General features: G+C 41.6%; 1 protein-coding gene across 2 annotated transcripts in view; it reads left to right on the top strand.

The window, feature by feature from the left end:
• Positions 1-24670, top strand: part of PELI2 (pellino E3 ubiquitin protein ligase family member 2) — a 108700-nt gene that overhangs the window by 51784 nt on the left and 32246 nt on the right. The window contains exons 2-3 of one of the 2 annotated variants that reach the window (XM_089661150.1): positions 4928-5057; positions 24332-24391. In XM_089661150.1, coding sequence (XP_089517276.1) covers positions 4928-5057; positions 24332-24391 — 190 coding nt within the window. The remainder of the gene's footprint in view (positions 1-4927; positions 5058-24331; positions 24392-24670) is intronic. The other variant, XM_089661151.1, reaches the window with a different exon arrangement.

Genomic DNA, 24670 nt, shown 5'->3' with positions numbered 1-24670 from the left:
GGGGGGGGGTTCTCAGCACAAGTCTGACCATTGGTTTAGTACCCAGCAGAGCCAGAAAACTGATTATGTTGTGCTCTCATGCCTAGTGTGGTCAGCATTTAATAGGAAAGCAAAGGGACTGGCAGGAACAGGTATACACACACACACACAAAGGGAAGCAATACAAAGAACAGGACACTTTCATACAAGTACCGTATTTCTCGCTCCATAAGACGCACTTTTTTTTCCCACAAAAAGGGGGGGGGGGGAAATGTCAGTGTGTCTTATGCAGTGAATATAAAGCGGCCGTTCCGGTATTTCTGCCGCCACCATGTCAGAATATTGGGCCGGCCGCTCAGCTCTTCTCTCCTGCAGGGCCTTACCTGTTCCTCTCTCCAGCGCTGTATAGTCTTCCCGCGCCGGCTTCTGTGACAGCTGGGTTCCCACTGCGCATGTAATTCCTACACCGTTCACCTGATTTGGATGTAAATACCCTCAAATTAAAGCTGACAGTCTGCAGTTAAAGCACATCTTGTTTGTTTCATTTCAAATCCATTGTGGTGGTGTATAGAGCCAAAAATGTTAGAATTGTGTGCATGTCCCAATATTTATGGACCTGACTGTCCCTGTTGAGCTAGGGAAGCATACAATACAGTTGGAGCATTTTAAACACAAAAATCTGATTTGTCACCTTTCTGGAGATTTCTGGTGCTAGCTACGTTTACACCTTGTATTGGTTTTAGAGAACTGGTTACATAGTTAGTCTGGCTGAAAAAAGACAAAAGTCCATCCAGTTCAACCATTTAAAAAAAAAAAAAAAGTCATCTTATACCCACAGTTGATCCAGAGGAAGGCAAAAAAAAACAGCAAAGCATGATTCAATTCACTCCTGCTGGGAAAAAAAATTCCTTCCTGATCCCCCGAGAGGCAATCGAATATTCCCTGGATCAACTTTACCTATAAATGTTACTATCCAGTTATATTCTGTGTATCTAAGAAGGAATCCAGGCCTTTTTTGAAGCAAGGTTCCTAGTATTTTGCATGAAGACTTTTAGGAGCTGGTCTTTGCAATCTGGTGTGCTGTTATGATCTTATGGCTGGAATAGGTGGCTCAAATTTCAAATGTTTAGCCTTCAAAAGTCACAAAATCTCCCGTGTGGTGTTACCCCCCCATCGACACTAATGCCTAGTACACACGATAAGAAAATTGGCTTGAAAACACCACTTTTGGAGCGATTGTCCGATAATTTTACACATCTTTCAAGAGCCGATCACGTCAGTTCATGCGAAAATATCTGAAGGGACAAGCATAAAAAAGTTATCTTGCTATAACAGAGCAAACAATATCAGTACAGTATCCATAAAACAAAATCGAATGACCGAGACTGCGCATGCTCAGAAACAAAAGAATATAATACAATACATTACATCATCGCAGGAAGTTATTCTGTTTTACGAGAAATTTTTGTAACTTTAATAACCTATTTATTTTCAATATGAGAGAAAAAAAATTCTTCCAATATACTCCATGTGTACAAAGGCTTTAGGCCTTGTTTACACACACGTCTAATAAACTGCTGGTAGCAGGGCCAGATGCAACCCACCCATAAACGCCAGGATCTTGTGCACCAAGGCTAAACGCCCAGTGCGCATGAGGCTTTTACAGGCCCTTGTCGCTGCTGCCACATGTGACCAGACCAGTGGCCCTGGTCTCGGAGATATCGCCCATGGGCAGTGTGTAAGAAAGGTGGATAATTCACCCATGGGCAGTGTGTATGAAAGGTGGATTATTCACCCATGGGCAGTGTGTAAGAAAGGTGGATTATTCACCCATGGGCAGTGTGTAAGAAAGGTGGATTATTCATCCATGGGCAGTGTGTAAGAAAGGTGGATTATTCACCCATGGGCAGTGTGTAAGAAAGGTGGATAATTCAATTGGCAAGCATGCACTAAAATGGAAATGTCAGTTTTGGAAGGGATGACTCTTTAAGAAAGCCTGTTGGTAAAAATAGGGTGAGAACAGAGCCCTTCTCTCATCAGGCACCATGAATGACTTTGGTTTTTGTAGAACATCAGGGAGTGGCTCAGCATTCGTATTTTTGTGGGTAAACGAGTAAAGGTTAATTGGTTTCCTCTATATTGCAGCTGTTCATTTGAATGCAGTTTGTAAGGAAGTCTTCCCAGCGACATGCTCATGTGCTGCCTTTTATGTGTGTGATCAGCCTAAAAATGTGACTCAAGGATGAAGCATTCACAATATCAATGACTTCCTTTGTACTTGTGCTCCAGGTCTTCCTTTGTCAGAACACGCTTTGTTTTATTGTAGTGGTTAGACTGTGTGTGGCAGAGGAATTCCCAAAATGTGTGTTTAGACTAAATTCTTCCACGTTGGAAATAGAAACCAGTTGACAATTATTCCCATCCTTTTTTCCATCGGTGTAATGGATCATTAAGTGTAAAGCACCGCACTGCTATGTATTGTGTCTTTACACTTCAAATTAAACAAGTCTTATCAGCTCTCACCTGAAGAACAGACATGTTGTGCTGGTCTGATCTTCTTCATGGAGGCCTGGCATTGGGTGCCACAGGAATGTTGGAGAATTAGGGCAGCACAGTGGCTAAATGGTTAGCACTTCCGCCTGGCAGTATTAGGGCTGTTGGTTTGAATCCCAGCCATGGGACCACCTGCCTTGAGTTTGTATGTTCTCCCTGTGCCAGTGTAGATTTCCTCCCAGTTCTCCAGTTTCCCCCCACACTCCAAAGACATGCTGGTAGGTTAATTGGATCCTGTCTAAATTTGCCCTAGTATGTGTATGAATGCAAGTTAGGGACCATAAATTGTATGCCCCTTGAGGGTTAGGACACCACTGATCTCCAATATGGTCCACAAATATTTTTATTCCAAAAAGATCACACCACAAAAAGTGCAATGTTTCGGAATCCACGCAGGACCCCTTCGTCATGCATTTGATGGCAGATATGTATGTTTTTGTTTGATGTTTCCAGTCCCAGCTGGTAGTCGCTGCAGCATCCTCCATTGATGAGCCATACTTCCAGAAATGTGTGTGAAGGGAATATAGTTATAGACCTTCAGGGTTAGGGACTGATGTGAATGTACAGTATATATGTAAAGCACTGCAAAAATTGACGGCCTGAAATAAATCAATAAATTCAGGGGTGAACACAAAGAGCAGAGGGAAGGTGGACAGAGCATTTTGGACGGTAGGCAACAATTGGGATTTATTGGGCATGTTGGCTGTCTGGTTGCAGGGAGTTCTCCAGCTCTTTAGTGGGATCATCTCCATTGAATAAAAATGGTTTTGAGATCATTTTAGATTCTGCAGCTGGTATCCAGTTGCTCTCCCAATGTAGAGAACTGAGAGTGATTTTGGAATGCTTGATATATGGTGTGCCTGATTAAAAAAACCTTTTTCCCCCCTTTTAGTTACCATTTGGAGTTGCTCTTACATGTTATACCCTGCCATAGTAACCTGAAACAGGAGGAGCTGAGTGGCTGTCAAAAGGGACTATAAAACTGTCCTTTATTCAGACATGTCATACATGGGGCCTTTTGTCATTGGGTTTTTTTTTTTCAGTCCCAGCCATACCTTTTTTAATATCATTTACATGCAGAGGAGACTTGGTGTATGTCTAGCCTAACTTTGTTTGGATCAAGTGAGTAAGAGTTAAAACCCCTGTTAGGTTTTTACTGCTATACAGGGCATTGTTAATTCATAATGGCACCCCCACGCATCTGAAAATGCAGCATGTTTTCACTTATAAGGAACCACTTGGTGTGAAAGCACAATGTGCCTTCAGTGCTGCTGCATTTTTTAAAAAGGCGCAGGGGCCTTTTTCCTTTGTTTTCCACAGATACAGCAACCCATGCAAATGTGGCATACTTGAAACAGCTAGATGTGATCTAAAGCCTGTTAGATCTTAATGGGAATGCTGACTGTCACTGTAAACAAGCTTTTGTGTTTTAACATACCCAAACCAGAACTGAAGGATGGTTTAAAGTGTATGTAAACCCTTACATATACCCAGTAAAGTGACTGGCCTCAGGTGATAGAGATTGAAAAATATTCCTCCTACATATGTTGTACCTGTTTATATGCAGTCTTGTCTTTACATCTGTTCAATGTGCTAAATTTATAAAGCTTGTCTGGGAGTTCAGAAAAAAGGGGATGGAGAGCTGAAATTGCACTATTCAGAGCTCAGTGAGGAGAGTTCTAAGAGCTGATTGGAGGGAAGAGACCCACCCTCCTCCGCACAGCTCACAAGAACAGAACTGAGGCTGACAATCTGCTGGAGGTCCTTTCCCCTGTCACCATTTTTTCTCTTGGTGTCTGAAAAACTTGTCAAAGCTGATTCATGCTGATAGCAGAGGAACAAGGCAAAAATGTCTGTGTGAGCTAGGCCTAATGGAGCTCTGAAAGGCAGTAAAAAAACTAACAGGAATTCTAATTATTCAACACTGTACTAGGAAAAAGTTTTCAGCTTGACCTAAGCTTTGGTGGAAAGTTCAAGTAAGAAAGAGAGCTTAAAATTACAGGCTGGAAAAGGATCCATACAAGGTGCATAGAGAGGAGAATTTATCAAAACCTGGAGCAGCCAGAATTTGGAGCAGCTGTGCATGTCAACCAACCAGTTTCCATCTTTCATTTCAAAGCTTAACTGAACAAGCTAAAGATGGAAGCTGATTGGTAGCCATGCACTGCTGCTCCAGACTGTCTGTTCCAGGCTTGATGAATTCCCCCCTATACTGTACATTCTGACTGTATCCTTATGCAAGAGAGCCACTGTATTCCACGGTTTCTTGCAGGCTCTGTAGAAAAATCTGGAAGTTCGCATCACCTTACTTATGAAAGGGTTACAATACCAGCTACACATGTAAGAAAATTAGTGCAATGCACTTCAATAATATCCTAATGTATTCTCTTTATAGGTACAATGGCTGCCTTCCTAATGGAGACAGAGGGAGACGGAAAAGCAGATTTGCACTCTATAAGCGGCCTAAATCAAATGGTGTCAGAGCCAGCTCAGTCCACGTGGTTTCAACTCCCCAGGCTACTAAGGTAAGAGACTGTACAAGTAATGAATGAAAGATCTGCTGTAGTTGAAACTCTGTAAATCTATAACCCAATTCTTCTCTACTGGATTACCCAAATTAAATCCCTAACCAGCCACTATTTATTTTCAGTTGTACAACTCCTGGCAAAAAGTATGGAATCGGCACTCTTGGAAAATGTTAATTCAATTGTTTAATTGTGTAGAAAAAAAAAAACTAATCACAGACATGCCTCAAAACTATTTTCATTTAAAATTCCAACCTTCTGGCTTTAAGAAACACTTAAAAGAAAAAAAAGAAAAAAAACTAATCAATTGAAACTGTTTTTTGCAGATCAAGCAGAGGAAAAAAAATAGAATCACTCAGTTTTGAGGAAAATATTATGGAATCACCATGTACTTTTTGCAGTTCTAAAACAAACCTCTGCATCAGATTACATCTGCTAATTAGTCTGCAGTTTAAAAAAAAAAACTATTAAAAAGAAAACTGTAGTCAGTTGCAACTGTTTTTGCAGATCAAGCAGAGGAAAAAAATATGGAATCGTGAAGATAAACTCTACAGTACACCATTAGTACTTATGGTTTTTATAACAGCTTAAATTCTCTGAAGCATGGATTTTAACGATCGACAAACCGTGTTCTTCATCGATCCGGCTCCAACTTTCTCTTATTGCAGTTGCCAGATCAGTTTTGCAGATTGGAGCCATGTCATGGACTATCTCCTTTCATTTCCACCATAGATTTTCAATTGGATTGAAGTCTGGACTATTTGCAGGTCATGCCATTGACATATGCCTTTTTTGAAGGAAAGTTTTTACGGCTTTTTGTCCTATGGCAAGATGTATTATCCTGAAAAATGATGTCATCGTCACCAAACATCCTTTCAATTGATGAAATAAGAAAAGTGTCCAAAATCTCAATATAAACTTGTGCATTTATTGAAGATTTAATGACCGTCATCTCCGCTGTACCTTTACCTGACATGCAACCCCATATCAATGATTGTGAAAATTTGTCTGTTTTCTTCAGGCAGTCGTCTTTATACATTTCATTGGAACGTCACCAAACAAAAGTTCCAGCATCAGCACCCTGCCCAATGCAGATTTGTGATTCATCACTGAACATCACTTTCATCCAGTCATCCACAGTCCATGATTGCTTTCCTTTAACCCACTGCAACCTTGTTTTTTTCTGTTTAGGTGTTATTGATGGTTTTCGTTAGGATTTACATACAGGAAAGCCAATTGCCTTTTAGACGATTTCTTACAGTTCAGTCACAGACATTGATTCCAGTTTCTGCCCATTTGTTCCTCCATTTGTTTTGTTGTGCATTTTCTCTTTTCAAGGCGTATTGCTTTAAGTTTTCTCTCTTGATGTTTTGATGTCTTCCTTGGTCTACCAGTACTCCTCCCTTTTTTACATCCTTCCCATTTGATTTGTACTTGGTTGTTCCCAGTCAGCTGTGTCTAAAATCTGGACCAACATCTTTTGCAACATTCCATGATGATCTACCTTCTTGAAGTTTTATAATCCTCTTCTTTCTTTCAACTGACATCTCTGTGTTGGAGCCATGATTCATGTCAATCAGCTTGGTGCAACAGCTCATCAAGGTGTGCAAGCACTCTTTTTTTTTTTTTTTTAACTGCAGACTAATTAGCAGACATAATCTAATGCAGATGTTTGAATTAGAACTGCAAAGTACATGGTGATTCCATAATATTTTCCTCAGAATTGAATGATTCCATATTTTTTTTTCCTCTGCTTGATCTGCAAAAACCGTTTCAATTGATTCGTTTTTTTTTTTTTTTTTTTTTAAGTGTTTCTTAAAGCCAGAAGTTCGGAATATTAAAGGAAAATAGTTTTGAGGCATGTCTGTGTTTGTTTTTTTTGTTTGTTTTTTGTACGCAATTGAATGAACATTTTCCAAGAGTGGTGATTCCATACTTTGTTTGCCATGGGTGGTATTTCCCACCATGGTTGGGTTGATTGGAGACTTTTTTTTTTTCTTTTTTTGCTGCCAAAAGTGTCTCTGAAGGTTCTAGTAGCTGAGAAGAGGAGAAGCTGCAGCACTAGGTTTTGTTAGATTGTTGCGGAACTTTTGTGGGCAGCTCTGGAAACGCACAAAAGATGAAAGGACTTTTAGGAGGAGTTTCAGACTCTGTATATCTTAAGTAACTTACTCGTTACAGTTTTGCTTGCATACTGGTTGGTGTATTGAGCAGCTCATCAGTAGCTGTAGGCCCAAAGTAGACAGGACACCTCCAGTTACTTAGGTTGAATATTTTTTTTTTTTTTATAGAATAGTTGTGCAGTTTCATTGCTTATTTTCAGAACGAGGTTTTAAGTTATCATTTACTTGCAGAACTTGTGTATGAATCCTGTAGAGTTCACAGGTTAAATGTTCAGACAGGAATAAAATTTCACCTCAAATTTAGGTTACTTTTCGCCAGCAGCAAAAGTGGTTTGCTCTTAAAGGCATTCTTTTAAATGTTCTAGCTGTTTTAACCTGGTGTTAGTGTAGTTCTATTCCCTGTACTGTTTGCCTTCCCTTGTAATGATGGGCACATGCGTTGTGGCTGCAGTTTGTAGTGTCATCGCTCATTGATTGTCCATGTACTGCTTCCATTAGCTTGTCCCTATGCACCAAAGGTACAAAACAACTTCATTTTGCAGGTCACACAACATCCAATGCATGCTTTGCCATCTGCTATGTGTCGTGGGAGTGCTAATGCAATAACATAAAATGGAGCCGCATGGTGAGCTCTCTGTGTATCTCTGAATGCTCTCCTGGCTTATGTCTGTGTCAGGTCTACTTACTGTCTAGCTTTCACCTGCAGCAGAATTACACTGAGAGATCCAGGGATTGTGGGATATGTACTACAAACATAGGTCATGCATTAACCTGTGCAGTGCCATTAATCAACACCCTTCCCTACTTACTATTATTTTCCTCCATTGTTACTCCTTTTTTGCTTTTTGAGAAATACAAGGTGCAGTTGGTTTAGGGAGCATGTAACTTCCAAAATGACAGCACTGGAACTTGGTGTTTGGCTGCTAAAAGGAAAGCGAGTATATGCAGCTCAGGGAGGGTCAGAATACCGCTTCCCAGTCCGAACACTGACAACAGACACCACAGCCGACCATACAAGACTAGACGACACCAGTCTGTCTGAACATGGAACTCTTTATTTTAAACTCAAACGGGCTTTTTATACAATACACACTGAGACTGATCACATGATCATATGCAAACGCAGCTATATACAGAAATAGACTTAACACTCTAAACTGTAAGTTATTTAGGTTAGCTAGCTGGGTGACTGAAACGGTGAATGGGAAATCACACCTAGACAATGGTTTGATGAATTGGGATCTCACTACAGAGCAGATGGTCTGGTTCAGACACTGGAGTAGAGGAGAGGCCAGCGTGATCAGCTCTTTCAGTTCACATGTCTAGTTCAGAATCAACAACCAGGAATAGTCTTCATATGGCTGATAAATATTACTGTCCCATCTGAAGTAATTCCAACCACATTCTCAGCGTCCATTAGTCACCCTGTGCCACTAAGAGACACAGGGTGACTTGCACATAAGAGGGATATGGGGAGCTGAGACAGGGGTCTCCCAACCTCTTCAAAGTAAGCTGGGTTCCATGAGCCCCCCACCCAAAGTTAATCCCGTCACACTTTTTACTTTACCCAGCAAAGCACAGGTTCACTTTAAAGTGAGATTTTTCAGCCCCCAGGCATGTAAAAACACTTGTAGTTCTATCAGCTGTTTCAAATGCACTTCTTTCCCCAAAACATGCGTAATCAGACTAAACAGCACTGCTACTGATACACAGGCTTTAACTTTTAGTTGAAACCCAACCCAGCCCTCATCTCCCATCTTCATCTTCATCTCTAACCACATTCCTGCCTGCTGATGTATATAGAGAGCAGTGACACGTGACTGCCACAGGAAGGGCACAGTGCCTTTGACTTGTGGGCTTTGACAGCATGGCTTCACCTTCTCTTTGCTGTATAAGAGGAAGGATGATGACGTCCAATGGGAAATAGCACTTGTCTTGGCGAACAAGCTGAAGGGTGTATGTATATGGGTATAATTTTTTTTAAATGTATTTATTTTTTATTTCACCAAATAACACTGAGGATTTGTTTTGAAAAGGCTGCCAAATATGATCTGTTAAACATTGATAGAGTAAAGGGTTACTTTAAAACTGTATGCTGCCTCCCCCTCTAGGGGATGAGGAGTGAGGTATAATGCTTACCGCCTTCCTCATTTCTCCAGAACTCTCCTCTCAGCTGCTCAGGCTTGTGGATGGGCTTTGCTGTCCCCATGAACAATGCGGTGCTGTTGGCTCTGCATTGTACTTGACGATGTAAGCATGTTACTGCCCCGCTTCCCCGAGCATCTTAGAGTTTTGAGGGACCAGTTGCCCAGCATGGAGGGATCCTGCTGGAGCAAAGAATTAGGTAAGTATTACACTGTATTCCTCTACCTAGACTTATGGCGCATTGTGGGGGAACAGGGGAAGTATGTATTAGAACTCTTGCATGTAGGAACTCTTCCATAGCATCCTGAATCCCATGTCTCTGAATTACACACATACTGACTGCAGTGCAAGCTTAGTGGGGCTCCCTTCTGCACTTCACTGCTGACTTATCAGTTGGGTACATGTCAGTACTGAGCAATAGTGAGGCACTGGAGGAGAAGGCATACATCTTACTTCTGGAACTGAAAGTGGTTGTACAGGCTGTATTCTATGCATGAAGGGAAAAAACCTGTGTGCTGCTTCCCCACACAGCCCTCTTAATACTTACCTGAGCCTGATCTCAATGCATCGCTGTGCGCAGGACCCCTCTCCCAGTTCTCTCTCTCCCCATTGGCTGAGAAACAGCAGCGGGAGCCATTGTCAATCACAGCCAGGGAGGAGCGAGTGGGGGGGCAGGATTGACCCACGCTCTCTCTTATAAACGCACAGAGGTGGCTCAGGTGCGAGCCGCAAGAGAGGCTTGCTCTGGGGTCACTCAGCAGGGTGGAGGGGCCAGGAGCGCTGGCCTGGGACCCGAGAAGAGGAGGATCAGGTCTGCTCAGTGCAAAACCACTGCACAGAGCAGGTAAATATGACATGTTTCATTTTTTTTTTTTTTCTCAACTCGAGCCTGTAATATCACTTGATGTCGCTAATTACCTAATTGAGCATCTTGGGATTTGAGGCTTCTCATGCCCTTTGGAAGTTGCCTGAATGCCAGGGAAGGTTCCACTAGATTCCTGCACTTGTATACTGCAGTTTATTTGCAGTAGAGGTGATTTGACAGGAAAGAAGTAAAAAAAATTCTAAGCATTTTGCTCCAGGTTACATTCATTTCAGTATACATTAGGTCTACCACAGTCTTATCTGTTTCACCCGAATCTATTGGTTGCCTTTATGAACTTTAATGTTTATTTAGGACAAACCTTTAGTGCCTTTTATACCCCTAAGTGGCCACGTAGACTATATAACACACACCTAGAGTTGTTTTCCTCTATATTACCCCAGGAGCCCCAAGTTGCTGCTTTTGCTAGCTTGCTCCAAAACCTTGCTATTGACTATGTGGGAGGATGAAATGGTGAGTCAATCCTCTAACATCGAATTACAGAACCGTTCACAGGAATATAATTTGCAACAAATAATTGATATTATGTACACGTGGTGTGATACATTACAGATGTGTGACTCTCAGACTTTTACTTATTCACACTAACTTGATGGAGAGACAGAGGTCAGATAATAAAGGTAAATATGGGGACAAATCTAAGCCTTTTGTAACTAAACTCCGTTATAATTGTCTCTTAATGAAATTCTTGCATTAACTATAGGCAAATGTGTAAAGCACCTCGTAGATGGAGTTCATTATTGACTAAACATCAGTAAGTGCACTTTAATGATATACTGGTAATATCTTACCATAGTCGCCTGCACAGCAGAATTCAGTTATAGCTCTGCACTATGATTTACTACCCTGTGCAAACCAATAGAGATTCAACGTAAAAGGAAACCATTAGGTTATAAATATGGTGGCTAGCTTTGCCAACTTATTTTTGGAGGTGGATGCTCTGGGATTGTTATCAATGTTCTCCTTTTTACTACTTGGAGGTCCTTTTGACCTAGAACAAGTATAGATTGTAAGGATGGCACATATGCCCATGTTTGTTCCCAGTGAACAGGTCGGTAAGCAGACAATGTTGAGACCCCAGACTAAACACTTGTGGACATGCCGGATATCGAGTTGCCATCATTTTGACAGCTTCCCTTTATATTGGCTGTCTTGCTTAAAATAAATAAAATAAAGCTGCTAGCTAGCACATATGATGTATAGGCATGTAAAAGTATCTGGGCCTCCCGTTTTTTATCAGATTTCATTGCAGGCTCAAATGCTGAGGCACACTGATGAAGGAAAGCCCAGACATTGGCAGGGCATGTCTCTCCTTCCCATCTCTCATGACCAGTGATACAGCTCACAGCAATGGTCTAGAAGAAATGTATAGTGCCAGAAGACAATAAGCAATCTCTCTAATGCAGGCCATACGTGGGTCGAAATCTGAACAAATTTTCTGTAGAAATTGGAAATTTTGTGTGTTTTGTAATCCATTGGTGCCACCATTGATTTCGAAATTCGACCAACCAAGCCTTTCATTTCACCTCATGTTGCTACAGAAAAGAATTTTCATGGATAAGAATTTTTCTTTTCTTTCCAGGTCACAGCTCATGCTCCTTTCCTTTTCAATTACATTTCTCGCACGATTTTCCCATCATTGATTAGAAATTCATTCATTTTTAAAAAAATTCTAACATGCCTAATAACTCAAATTCGATGGTTGCTCGAAAATCGGCCGTTGCTGTGGTTCACTAATGGTGCAAAATTTGAACGAAAATTCTTAGGAAAGATTTTCGAAAGAAAATTTTTTCGAAATTCGACCCGTGTATGGCCAGCTTAACTAATATATGGCTTTCGGTTGCAGAGGAAGCAATGAATATGATTAGGTATGTGATCTTCTGGATGCCCATACATTTTATAATCGCTAGAAGCTTTATAAGATTTTAAAGACATTCAAATCTCTTTAGGCAGCTTGCAGTAGGATGGGATCTCAGGGGAATGGTGATGCTCATTCATGGTGCAGCAAACATAAAATGACAGCAGGAAGCTGTAACAGGTAATAGTGGTGGTACCTTCCACGCTATATAGCGTCATAGGGAATGTGCAAGGAAGAGGCGGTGCCATGTGAGTGTAGCATAGAAGCACAGACTTTATTAATCAACAAATTAGCTACTAGCAAATTATAAGATCAACTGCTCATCAAGTCCAAAACACAGATGAGATATGTCAGTCTGGTCCCGCTGTGATGGATCCCAGTAGCCCCCAGCTGTGCTGGTGGTTCCCAGCACTTCCTGATGGTCTGGATCCTTTGGGAAGGTGGAAGTGACATCCACACTGGAAGAGGAATTGTTGTGCATGGCATGTATTTGGAGCATGCATACCCTGGGAGCCACCAGCACAGCTGAGGACTACTGCGATCCAGAACAATGGGTGCAGTGGGACCAGATTGGTATATCACAGCGGTGTTTTGGACTTGATAAGCCTTTTATCTTCTACCTTTTTGTGAATTGCTAAGTCTGTGCTTTTATGCTATACTCAGGCGCTGCTTCTCTCTTCCTTATCCATTACAGATTCCCACCTAGCTCTTCCTGATCGTGGCAGCCACTGGGTCAGGCATCTGAGCCACATGGATCATTAATAGGCAGTTCCCATGTGTACCAGCCTCTAATACCCTTTTGGACATATCTTGGACTGCTTTCTGTACAGTGCACCAGAGATATCTCTGTCATTGGAATGTGTAAATTGCATAAAAACACAAAATTCGGTGTATTTAGTGGTTTAGCTGGAGTTCTCCTTTAAATAGGATGGGGGTAGGGGGGGCTTCTAGCTGGGTTTTAGGACATGACTAGTGAAATTTTCAGCAAAGGAGAGAAGAGTTTTGTGGCTCACAGCAGGTGGTCAGGTGTTGGCTGTCATGCCCTTGTGAAGCCTCATATCTGGTGCTTCTGTGCACATCTGCACTTTCCCCGATCTGACAGCCCTCTGGTTCTGTGCACATCTGCACTTTCCCTGATCTGACAGCCCTCTGGTTCTGTGCAGGTAATAACACTTTAAACAGAGTCGTTGAATGCTCATGTGGTTTGAGACAAGACACAGAAGCGAATCGTGCTTGTTTCTGTATTTGTCCCAGAAAGTACATGAACATTGTGTTCCAGCTGTGTGTTGCTATTTATGGAATGTGATCTGAGCACTTGCATATGTGAATTCCACCCAAACATCTGTGGAAGCTGCTTCCCCCATTAACATGATATTTGAGAGTACTGGAACCTGCGTTACATTTCATTAATTGACATGCATAAAGTGGAACTCCAACCTAAAGATCTATTGCAGGAAATGTGTGAGGGATCTCTGCCTGGTCGAGACTGGTGAAGTTTGTGAATAGTAATGTGTTTGGATTCCATGCATGACTGCAATTTTAAGTTTTGCAGAGAATTTGCAAAAATGTTGCGCACATAGCGACATTTCACTTTCTACTGTAGCCGCCTTACCGCACATGAAAAATCATGCAGATGAATAGGTTACGGCCAGTCGGCTAATGTTTCTTGTGCCAGAACTCTGGAGCAAATAAAATGATAAATTTCCCCAATGTGTGGTCAGGCTTTTGGGAGTTGAGACAGCAGAACTGATTTGCTTTCAAATAAATCGGTGTATGCATGTGGGGATAGTTGGAGTTCTGTGGTCCAGCAGGCAGGGCTAAGGACTCTGCTTGGGATTTCAGTGCAAAAAAAGGCCCAGTGTTGTCAGCCCAAACAGGAAGTTAGGAGCTCGCTGGATTTCTGGCAGGTACGTATTTTCTGTACTTGCAGCGTTCTTATAGGGATAAAACATAGGAATTGTGCATGCACTGGCAAGAAGCATGCCGTGATTTCTCTCAGTACTTTGTAGGTCATTTTGCATTGTGATCCTGATGTAGAGTGTTTACCTAATTTTCTGTCCCCCTTGACAGCGGCAAGAAATGTTCACCAGAATAGAAACCTATAGTAGAAATAACCGTTAAAAATGCTTCCGAAACGCTTGTCTACCGCCTGTCAAATGCTATAGGGGCGTTTGGTAAGAGTTAGAAATAAGTCAAGTGTGAACGAGCTCTAACAATACTCACCAGCTCCTTTATTAGGGACACCTTGCTAGTATCGGGTTAGACCCCCTTTTTGCCTTCAGAACTGCCTTCGTGGCATAGATTCACCAAGGTGTTGGAAACATTCCTCTGAGATTTTGGTCCATATTGACATGAGTTATTGTTGGCTTTTTATCATCTCGAATCAGTCTGCCCATTCTCTTGTGACAACAACCAGGCATTTTCATTCACACAACCGCCGCTGATTGGATATTTTCTATTTTTTGGACCATTCTCTGAAAATCGCAGTAGGTTTTTTTTTTTTTTTTTAAATACTCAGACCAGCCTGTCTGAACGTGGCATTGTTGTTGGTTGCAAAGTCCCTTATATCCCATTTCTTCCCTATTCCGATGCTCGGTTTGAACTTCGGCAAGTCGTCTTCACCATGTCTACCATGGCTTTAAATGCATTGAGTTGCTGCCGTGTGATTGGCTGATTAGCAATTTTTGTTGCCAAGCATTTGAACAGGTGTACCTAATAAAGTGCTCGATGAGTATAAATCCCGCAGCAGCCAGAAATAATAGACCCCCTCCCTCAACAATAGTTCCCTCCTAGCAACAACTGATGCCTCACAAGAAATAGATGCCCCAGCTACATTGATCTGCCAGCAACAATAGACCCTCCAGCACAACCAATCACTCCTTGCCATTACATACGTTCAGATCAAATATAGATATTCATACCATATATGGGCAGGCTGAATGTATCCAAGTTGATTGGTCGATCAATCAGCTTGGAAGGAAGGAAGTGGAAAAGAAGGGAAGCCCCATCTCAGACAGCTGTCGGTGATTGTATGGGTTAGATCTCTCCAATAAAGATATATAGACAGCAATAAATATCTGGCAGAGGCTGTAACCCTTTACCACTCTCTGCAAAAATATATATCAAAAAGTTTTAACTGGAGTTTTACTTTAAGTTGCTCAAAGCTTCAGTATTTGAGCTCTGATAACTGGAAAGGAGAACAGGAGCCCCGGGGGGAAACGGTTTACATTTTTTTAGATCCTGTTCATGTTGCTGAGATCTTCTTTGGGGTTTATTAAAAAAAACAAAAAAAACACAAGAGTTGGGAACTGAACTGTGATAGGGACAGCTACACAAATAGGGCTTCTGTAAGCAAAATAAATTAAATCTTTAATAATTTTTTTTTTAGTAATCACTGTGAATTTGTCCTGTTGTCTGTCCAGCACACTGTGAGACTTATACCAAAATCATGTAGGACAGAAGGGAGAGGCTGCAAAAGAACAACGCAGACCCAGCTGTTAAGTGGATCAAGCAGGGCAGGCAGTAATGTGTAAGTGTGAGGAGTGGGATCAGATTATATGTAGTCTGTTCATTCTGTGTTTTCCCTTCTTAGGTCCGGTTCACACCACATGTATTCATGCGTGGTGTTTGTTTTTCTGCATCAAAAATGCTTGGATAATAGGTTATATGCTTTCCAATGACATAGTTCATCAGTACAGTCAGTTCCAGGAAAAAAGTAGGACATGCTGCATTTTTTTTTTCTATGCTAAACTGTACTAGAACGCAGTAAAACACATAAGGTGAAGAAAGAGGGGAAAATGCATCAAAAACGCACGGGCAGAAATGCATCCAGTGCAGTTAAGAGCAGAAAAAAATGCATTTTCTTTTTCTTCCCAAAACTGAAACTGATTGCACTGGTGTGATCTATACCTACTTTTCATGCATTTTTGATGCAGAAAAAAAAATGCACTGGACTGCATCTGGTGTGGACCAGCCCTTAAGCTGGCCATAGAAGAGTAGAAAAATGAACGAAAAATTGAAAACAAAATCAAAACTTTCTTTTAGGCTTAGCTCACACTAGCTTTGAAAGCAGATGTATGAGGGGCGTTTTTAACTATGGGCAGTACACAGTGCTGTTCGCATTAGCAAAACATGAAGTGTTAGAGGCGCTCCAAAATTGAAGCCTCGTGGAGTCAGGAGGAGTTGAAGCCTTTTCTATGATGACGCCCCTCAAATGCCTGGCAGGCGATTGCAGGGCGTTAATACCATTAGAGTTTATTATAGGCGTTTGTAGTGCAATTTTTAACCCTTGTAAAATGCCTTGTAAAACGCCTCAAAACTGCACATAGGGTGTTTGAGGAGTGTTTTTTAACGCTTGTAGAACGCCCATACTAAAGCTCAATAACGCCTGTCAAACGCTATAGGGGCGTTTTTGAAGAGTTAGAAATTTGGTCACGTTTGAACAAGGCCTTAGTCTAACATTCAATGTTCCAATCGTCGTATCAGAAATTTTCCAGTGGATTTCAACATTTTCCAATAATTTTCAACATAAATCATGTTTTTTGTATGTGTTTATTTTTTTTCCTTTTCCTTTTTGCTGTATTCCGTTTCATAGCGCTCCAGTATACTGTTTATTTTTAGCTCATGAAACCAAGGGCTCATATTATAAATGGGCAACCTAAGTAGTTAGCACTGCTGCAGTGCGGGATCTCTGAGTTCACTTTCCATCGGGGACACCTTCTGCATGGTACTAGCAGAGTTTCTTGGGTTGCGTTCACTTCCTCCCTCAGTCTACAACACACGGTTGCTTTCTCGTGATTCCCTTCGCATGCAAATGTTTGTAAGAAGCATTTTTTTTGTGTTTTGTATAGAGTGGGAAAGGATTGTTTTCCTGCTGTTTGGGTCCCTGTTAGAGAAACTTCCTTTACCAGTCCTGGTGAATCCCAAAAACCTTTTCAACTCCCGAAGAGAGGATGCAATGTACGGTGCTCAGCATAAATGAGTACACCCCTTTTGAAAAGTAAGATTGTAATCAATATCTCAGTGAACAGAAGAACAATTTCCAAAATTTTGACAACTGAGTTTTATAGAAGTCAGTTTTATTCAAATTAGTTGATGCAAAAATGAATACACCCCACAACAAAAACTACTCCGTCTAGTATTTTGTATGACCGCCATGATTTGTAAGGACAGCACCAAGTTTTTTAGACCTGGAATGAGCAAGTTTGTGACATTACAGCATCTATCTTTTTCCATTCTCCAAGAACAATCTCTTAGAGCCTGGATGCTGGATGGAGAGTAATACTCAACTCGTCTCTTCAGAATTCTCCATAGGTGTTCGATTGGGTTCAGATCAGGAGACATACTTGGCCACTGACTCACTTTCACTCTGTTTTTCTTCAGAAATGCAACAGTGGCCTTAGAAGTGCACTTTTCCAACATGACAATGATCCAAAACACACAACGATCAAGGGCACGGAGTGATGGCAGCATCTTCTCTATAGAGCAGTAAATCTGTGAATCCACGATACCATCAATGAAAAGCAGCTCCCCAACACCAGCAGCACTCATGCAGTCCCACTGCCACCACCATATTTCCCTGCTGTCACCTTGCATTTTTCATTTGTACTCTTCACCTTTTGCGACGCCATATAGTTTTGAAGCCATCCGTTCCAAAGGCATTTGTCTTGGTCTGAGTCCCAGTAGTCTTCTTTTTCAGCATGGGCCCTGGCAAATTCTAGGCAGGCTTTTTTGTGCATGGGCTTTGAGAGGCTTCCTTCATGGATGACACCCATATGTGCCATTCTTCAGTGTATGCCATATTGTGTCATGGGAAACATTCACCCCAGTTTTGCTTTCTACTTCTTTAGTTAACTGCAGTGAACTTGCATGGCGATTTTTTTTTTTTTTTTTTTTTTTTTTCTCCTTCAACCCTTCTCATCAAAAGAAACTAAATTCATGGTGTTAACTCCTAAGGACAACCTGGACATCTGTGAGATGGTTGCAGTTCCATCTTTGTTAAATTTATTTAGTCACTTTTGCTACAGTATTCTGACTGACAAGTAATGCTTTGCTGATCTTCTTGTAGCCTTCACCTTTCTTGTGTAAAGAAACTATTTTCTTTCTCAGGCCTTGTGACCTCTTTCATCCATGTGGTACCATTGTGATTATCCAGTTCTGGGAGGGCGCCATATGACGTCCTCCCAGAACGCGACATCTTGCACGCAACCGGCGATCATCATGATTGCTGTTTTTTTTTCAGACACCGATGATCACGTGATGAGGTAAAAGGCCAATCACAGTGGCCTTTTACCACGCGATCAGCCGTTTCCAATGACATAGCAGATCACGAAGTAAATACAGTTGCCATTTATCGGCAGCGCTTGCCTCACGCTGTCACAGCTTGAGGAAAGTACTGCCGATAACCGGCAACTGTCACAGAGCAGATCGGCACTGATTACCAGTGCTGCCTATCAGTGACCATCAGTGCAGCATCATCAGTGTCTCATCAATGCCCATCAGTGCTCCCATTATCCAACAGCACTGTTGAGCATGCTATGCGCCCAACCTTGAGATGTGTTGTTGAAGACCTTTTGGGAAGAGTGTTGATTCCTTCTTTGTAAGCTTGTTAGTTGGAACACAAATTGGTGTTTTCTAGGTCACTGGCCAAAGTGAGCTGCATATATTGATTACACTTTTCTTGTCCACCTACAATACTCTTAGATGTGCTCCTCTTTTTTGCTTTTCAGTCCCCAAAAACATGTGGCTGGACTTGCACTTTAATGTTGACTATGCTGCCTAAACCATCTCTAGAATATATCTGGTAGACCCTGACACTACAATGGTGTTTGTAAATTGTGGTCAACAAAATCTGATGTGGTAAGCCTGTTTTCAAAATTTTAGCTGGAAATGTATTTATTTTTTTTATTTTATACAGCTCAATTCCCATTTTTTACCTATTGCTGACCAATGTTTATCAGCTGCCTCAGTACATATCTGGTGACCAGGCTTTTTCCTTGAGTCTGGATGAGGTATCACAGGTCTCCAGACTGCCCCCATTTAAGCTCTGGGTAATGAGAGAGTGCTGATGGCATATTTCTGGCAAGGATGTGTATACCTTTGGACAATGGTGGGTTAGCAAGCCACCCTTTATATACTGTTGTATATTGACGGCACTTCCGTTGCTAGTCTCTCTTCCTTGCTGGCAATACAGATCAATGATGGGCCATTCTCTGTTGCACTAGGACCCACACTGTCACAACCTGCATCACTCTATCTCTTCCCATGCAACAGGTGCTGTTCAGTGAACACTTTGCATTTTCACTTTGTAAAGCTTTTTCTGATTGAATGAAGTAGGATGGGAACGTCATGAATTGTCTGATCAGATAAGCTCTGCATTAATTTAGAACTGATCTCCAAACTGTGGCCCTAGGGCTGGATAAGTCCCTTTGGCTAGTCTTTTATCCGGCTCTTGGGACACTATTCCTCCCAATAATATGAAACCCTATTCCTCCCACTGAAACCAACAATGGGGCTCTTTTTCTTTCACTGATAACGATGGGGAACTATTCTTCCACTGCTGACAATGATGGGGTACTATTCTTCCCACTGATACCAGTGATGGGTCCACTACTCTTCCTCCTACTGACCACCAACCCTGAGGCCTTGTTTCTTTTCACTGATGCTGGGTCTGGGACATTTTCTACCTCCCACCGGCCACAACCCAGCCCTCCAAAAGTCTGAAGGACAGTAAACTGGCCCTTTGCTTGAAAAGTCTGGAGATCCCTGATTTTAGAAAATGCAAAGTGTTCTCTGAATGGCACCTGTGCCAAGCGTGTGACCCCCCCCCCCTGTGTTCACTAAGCAGGAGGATTGCTGCTCGGCAAGGGAACCAAAGGCTAGCGGCAATCCATTCCACAATTGCGGTGCTTACGATTGTGACTTCCAGCTTCCATGGGGATCTCACAGGTATGGCACATACATACTTATGTTGAGCCAAGCTGTGCCAATGTAACTACGCAAAATGATCCAGAACTGAAATACAGCTTTAACCCTTCCTCCTACTCTATTCCAAAAAAACCTTTCGCTATATGTTCTGTCATCCCTTTTAGTCTCGGAATTGTTTGGAAAATAAAGGCCTTTTGGACAGCATTATGCTGCATGTGTGATTAATTGTTTCTTGATTTTATTTTCCAGACTAGATGACTACACAATTAGGCAGCAGAGTTAGCTTGAGATTGATGTTTTCTGCCTTCCCAGTTAAAAGAAGAAAAAATCCTCAACGGTTCCCTTGCAGGTGCTAAATGTAATGCTGTAGCAAAGATCTTGTGTTGGGTTCATGGCCCTGTGTTTGCTGCAGGCTTTGCTGTTTGCGTACTGATGCATGATAAAACGAGAAGCTGGAGGGATTCGACACTCCCAAATGTGTTAGGTTTCCTGGCGACAATCTGGCTAAATTTTAGGGAGTGTTCCTTTGTTTTATATAAAACAGATTTTGTTTTTGTGATCCGATCTGCTCTTGTTTTCAGCGTACAATGTTTAGCGCTGTTTGCCTCTTCTAAACAAACTTGTATTGTTACATGATTCTCAGCCAAGGTAGGGAACATGAGTCGGAGTTCTCCCAAATGCCTGCATAATTTTCCTCCCTAGCAAAGCTCTGCACATAGTCATCCGTGTTCCCAGGAGAACACACGCCCTGTTCTTAACCTTTCTTAGAACCCAAGACTTTAAAAGCCTCGGCAGCTTTACATAATACTCTCTGAAAGGTGTGTTCTACCATAGGTATTATGATCAAAGCAGATTAGAACTGATCCCTGCTATGTAAGGTATCCTTCTCCTTTGCTGACATGGAACTGTAAATGCCATTTTTTTATATTTCTGCCCGAATGAGCTGTATTTTAGTTTTAGTGGTCTGCTTTCCTAATTGGCTCACCTTTGATGTAAAAATTCAAGAAGCTGTACTTATTACTGTAGCTTGGGAATACCCTCCAACAAATGTTTGGTGGGCACTGCTAGGCTTCCAATGACTCCCATGGTTTCTATTTCAGGGATGCTTTTGGTGGGACTACTTGGTGTCTTTGCTTGTCTTTCACTCTTTTTAGTTCTCTGTCATTTGCTTATTCCTTATGCAGCATCCATCAGGGCAATGTGACACCATCATTTTAGTTTTTGTAATGGCTGCTGTAGCTGGCTGGACCTGGGAATTTTGTTGGGGAGCCCTCGTCACTGAAGTCTAATACTAGCAATTTGTGATTTTGATTATTGCTTAAAAAATGGCTCAACACACAGTATTTTTCAACAAACATTAATGTCACCCCACAAAGTTGTAATTGATCAACAATGCTGTAAATCAGTTTGCAGTTTTTATTACATTCAGTCAGCGTAATCGCATTGAATGGTCCATTGAAGTGTCATTTTGACACCACTTTTAGAGCAATAATAAAGCTGGCCATACATGGATCGGAATTCTGCCAGTTCAGAAGGTAATGACCGAATTTCAGTCCATGTATGAGCAGGGTGACTGTACAGAAATCAATTCATCGTTCGATTTCTGTACAACTGCTCTGTTGGATTCTTGCTGCTTGATCTGCACCACCAGCTATAGCCGGCAGCACTGATCTGTGTATTCAAATGGCAGGGAAGTCTCCCTGCTGTCAGAATACGAAGGCTCAGCAGGGAGGATTCCCTTTTCCACATCAAATGTGTGGATGGGGGAATTAAGGGATATAATTTATTTTTTAATTTTTTTTTCATTCAACTTGCAGGTTGAACGAAAACAATGAATAGTCTATGGCAGGGATATCAAACTCTCTATTTACTGTAATCAGCAAGACTATATAAATGTATCTACTCTTTATCATATTAAATAATTGCCTTTGCATTCGATTATTACTGGTGTAAGTAATGGCTTAAGCTGTGAACATCTGAAGTCCAGTGCCTTCCCCTTTACCTTGTGCTACTGCTGGGAAGAAGCTGGGGGCAGAACTGTAGGAGAGGTGCGAGGGCCACATGAAATGGCCTGGAGGGCCAGATTTGGCCTGCAGACCTTGTGTTTGACACATGATCTTTGGGCTGACCGTACAAATTCTGTCTTGAGGCCGTGTCAGGTGATTTATTTCCAGTGATAGCTGTTACAAAATTTTTTGTCTGGCATGGCCCTAAAGCTGAAACACCTAAGGCAAGGTTCACATATGTGCAGGTGGTGCCTCTGCGGATCCGCACAAAAATCCGTGCAGCCGCACCACCCGCACAGTAATGCGGACCCACGGGCGGGTGACATTAATTTTAATTGCATGCTGCCCGCACTGGAAATCGCAACTGTACTGGGAACAGAGTTTCCTGTGCAGGTTGCGTTTTTGGAAGGAGTGCAGGGACGTCTTCCCTGTGTGTCCCAGGGCATGGGAGTCCATTTAAAATGAATGGGCTCTTGTGCCCGTGCAAAACACGGAACGCAGATATGTGAACCAAAGGTTAATGTCCGATTCCACAATGTCCTCTAGATATACTAAAAAGTGCGTCCTACAAGAACCTTCTACTACTAGTTTTAGGTTGAATGGCTTGTATAGGGAGACTTTTTTGCACTGTGATTGTTGAGAAATATAAGGCTGGATATAAACTGCTAGGTTTGTCAGCACATTCGATAAAAACCTCAGTAGCTATACTAATTTCATATGATAGTCCTGAAAACTTTGATTGCCATGACAAAGATGCACATTTCAATATTCGATTTCAGGATGGACAGAAGTAAATGTAACTCCAAAAAGAAATCACATTCATGGTTAGACAGCACACTGTTTGACAACAGTCTTGTTGTGCTCTGACCCTGGATAGGGGAATATCTGGTGGACAGAGTTTAGTCCCAATTTCTGGAAAGTCAGGCTTTTAGTTACAAGTAAAATCTGTTTTATGTGGCATGCAACCCAGGATCCATGTTGGTATCTACTTGGTTATTTAACAACTGGTAATATCAGTGTGGTGGAGTGAAGTGCTCAATTGACTCTTGCATGATCCAGATGTTCTCAGCTGTCACATCGAATTGGTTGCAGCTGTTGTACTTTAACCTTTTCGCCTGTAATTTGTATAAGGCCTTATGCACACAGCCAGTGAGAGGCATAAAAATCCAGGCATTTCCCCATGGGTAAACGCCAGTGCAAGCATCATTTATGAGAGCAGAGCCACTTCTTTAGCAGGCTATAGGTGGCACATGTGGCTTCCTGGTGCAGGAAAACGTTATTTGTTACATCCGGCATTTTTTTATGCCTCACTGTCTATGTACGACACACCTAAAAAAAAATAAAAATAAAAAAAGAAGTCTCTCCTTTGTGAGCCACCATCTGACACCTTGTGTGGTTGTCGCAGGCAATTGGGAACCAATGTGGTTCCCTATAATGTGACAGTTATGCTATGACATTGTGATCGCATACAGATTGGAATCTTCCTTCAGAAAATAAAAGCTTTCAGATGAACATTGCCACCTTCTAGCGACGGCCTTTTGTTGTGCAAACTTTTTCATACATATAATTGTCAGATACCATTACAGTGTTAAAAAGTATATAGAAGACATTTTAAAAAATGTACATTTGTCTAATAACAGATATTTACAGTATACAAAATAATAACTTTGAAAACCTAAAATCTTATTTATATACTTTTCTGGCTTTTCTCAAGTTAAAGGATAAGTTCACCTTAAAAAAAAAAAACAAAAAAAAAAACATCTTTTTTGCGGGTAAAAAACATACATTTATTATTATTTTTTTTTTTTTACTTGGAGCCTATAAAGCATTGCACCCATGATCAGCAGATTGTGGGTGCCATGCAGGACTCCTGCAGACTTGTCAGTGTATCTGTAACTGTACCTAGTAAAGGCAGACAGATGCACACTGACAGGAAGAGACAATAAACTACCACAGCACTCACCAGCACCCTGGTAGTTCATTGTGAACTTCAAGCAGATAGCTGCAAAAGGCTGTCAGTACTTGTATATTACCATTCACAGAACTCTGGGGGTGAAGCCCCCGCGGCAGCAGTTTTGTGTAGAAGTTCCCCTGGTAGCTGTCACTAATGCAGCGGAGTGCGTTGACACTGCAGGAGTGGGAACATGTTCCCAAAGGTGAACCTATCCTTTAACCAATGCATGCTGGTGCTACATTGTGGTTATGAAAGGGTTAAGATTTAAAGATGCAGAAATTCGGATCTTTTTGTATATATCACAATCTTCGCATACCACAAGAGGTGTGAATGCACCCGAAGCTTCAGCCATTGACAAAATCGGGCTCTATACCCTCAGGTATCGAAAATGGGAACCCAACAGACTGCTGTGACGCTGGTGCCGGAACATTGCAGCGAGGCAAGTTGCTCAATATGTACAAGTAACCAGTTTTGTTTTTCATCTTTCGGACAGTATGTACCCTTTGTAGTTATTCAGCTGTGTATCAAGTTGCAATATTCTGGGAACCGTGCGCTTAATTTGTTTACCTCCATTTCTCATGTAATATTTTAATACAAAATTAAAATGCAAACAGAGTTGTGCTGTTCATTTTCCCCATATGTCTGTGATGTAAACGTAGTCTGTCAGCTTTATTATCACTCCCAAACAATATGGTGTACACATTTCATGGCTGTTTGC

Source organism: Staurois parvus, unplaced genomic scaffold (genome assembly GCF_062004578.1).
Source record: "Staurois parvus isolate SC_StPar_1 unplaced genomic scaffold, SC_StPar_1.0 ptg001316l, whole genome shotgun sequence".
NCBI lineage: Eukaryota > Metazoa > Chordata > Amphibia > Anura > Ranidae > Staurois > Staurois parvus.
Note: the sequence above shows the minus strand (reverse complement) of the source record. Positions and strands in the feature narration are given on the sequence as shown.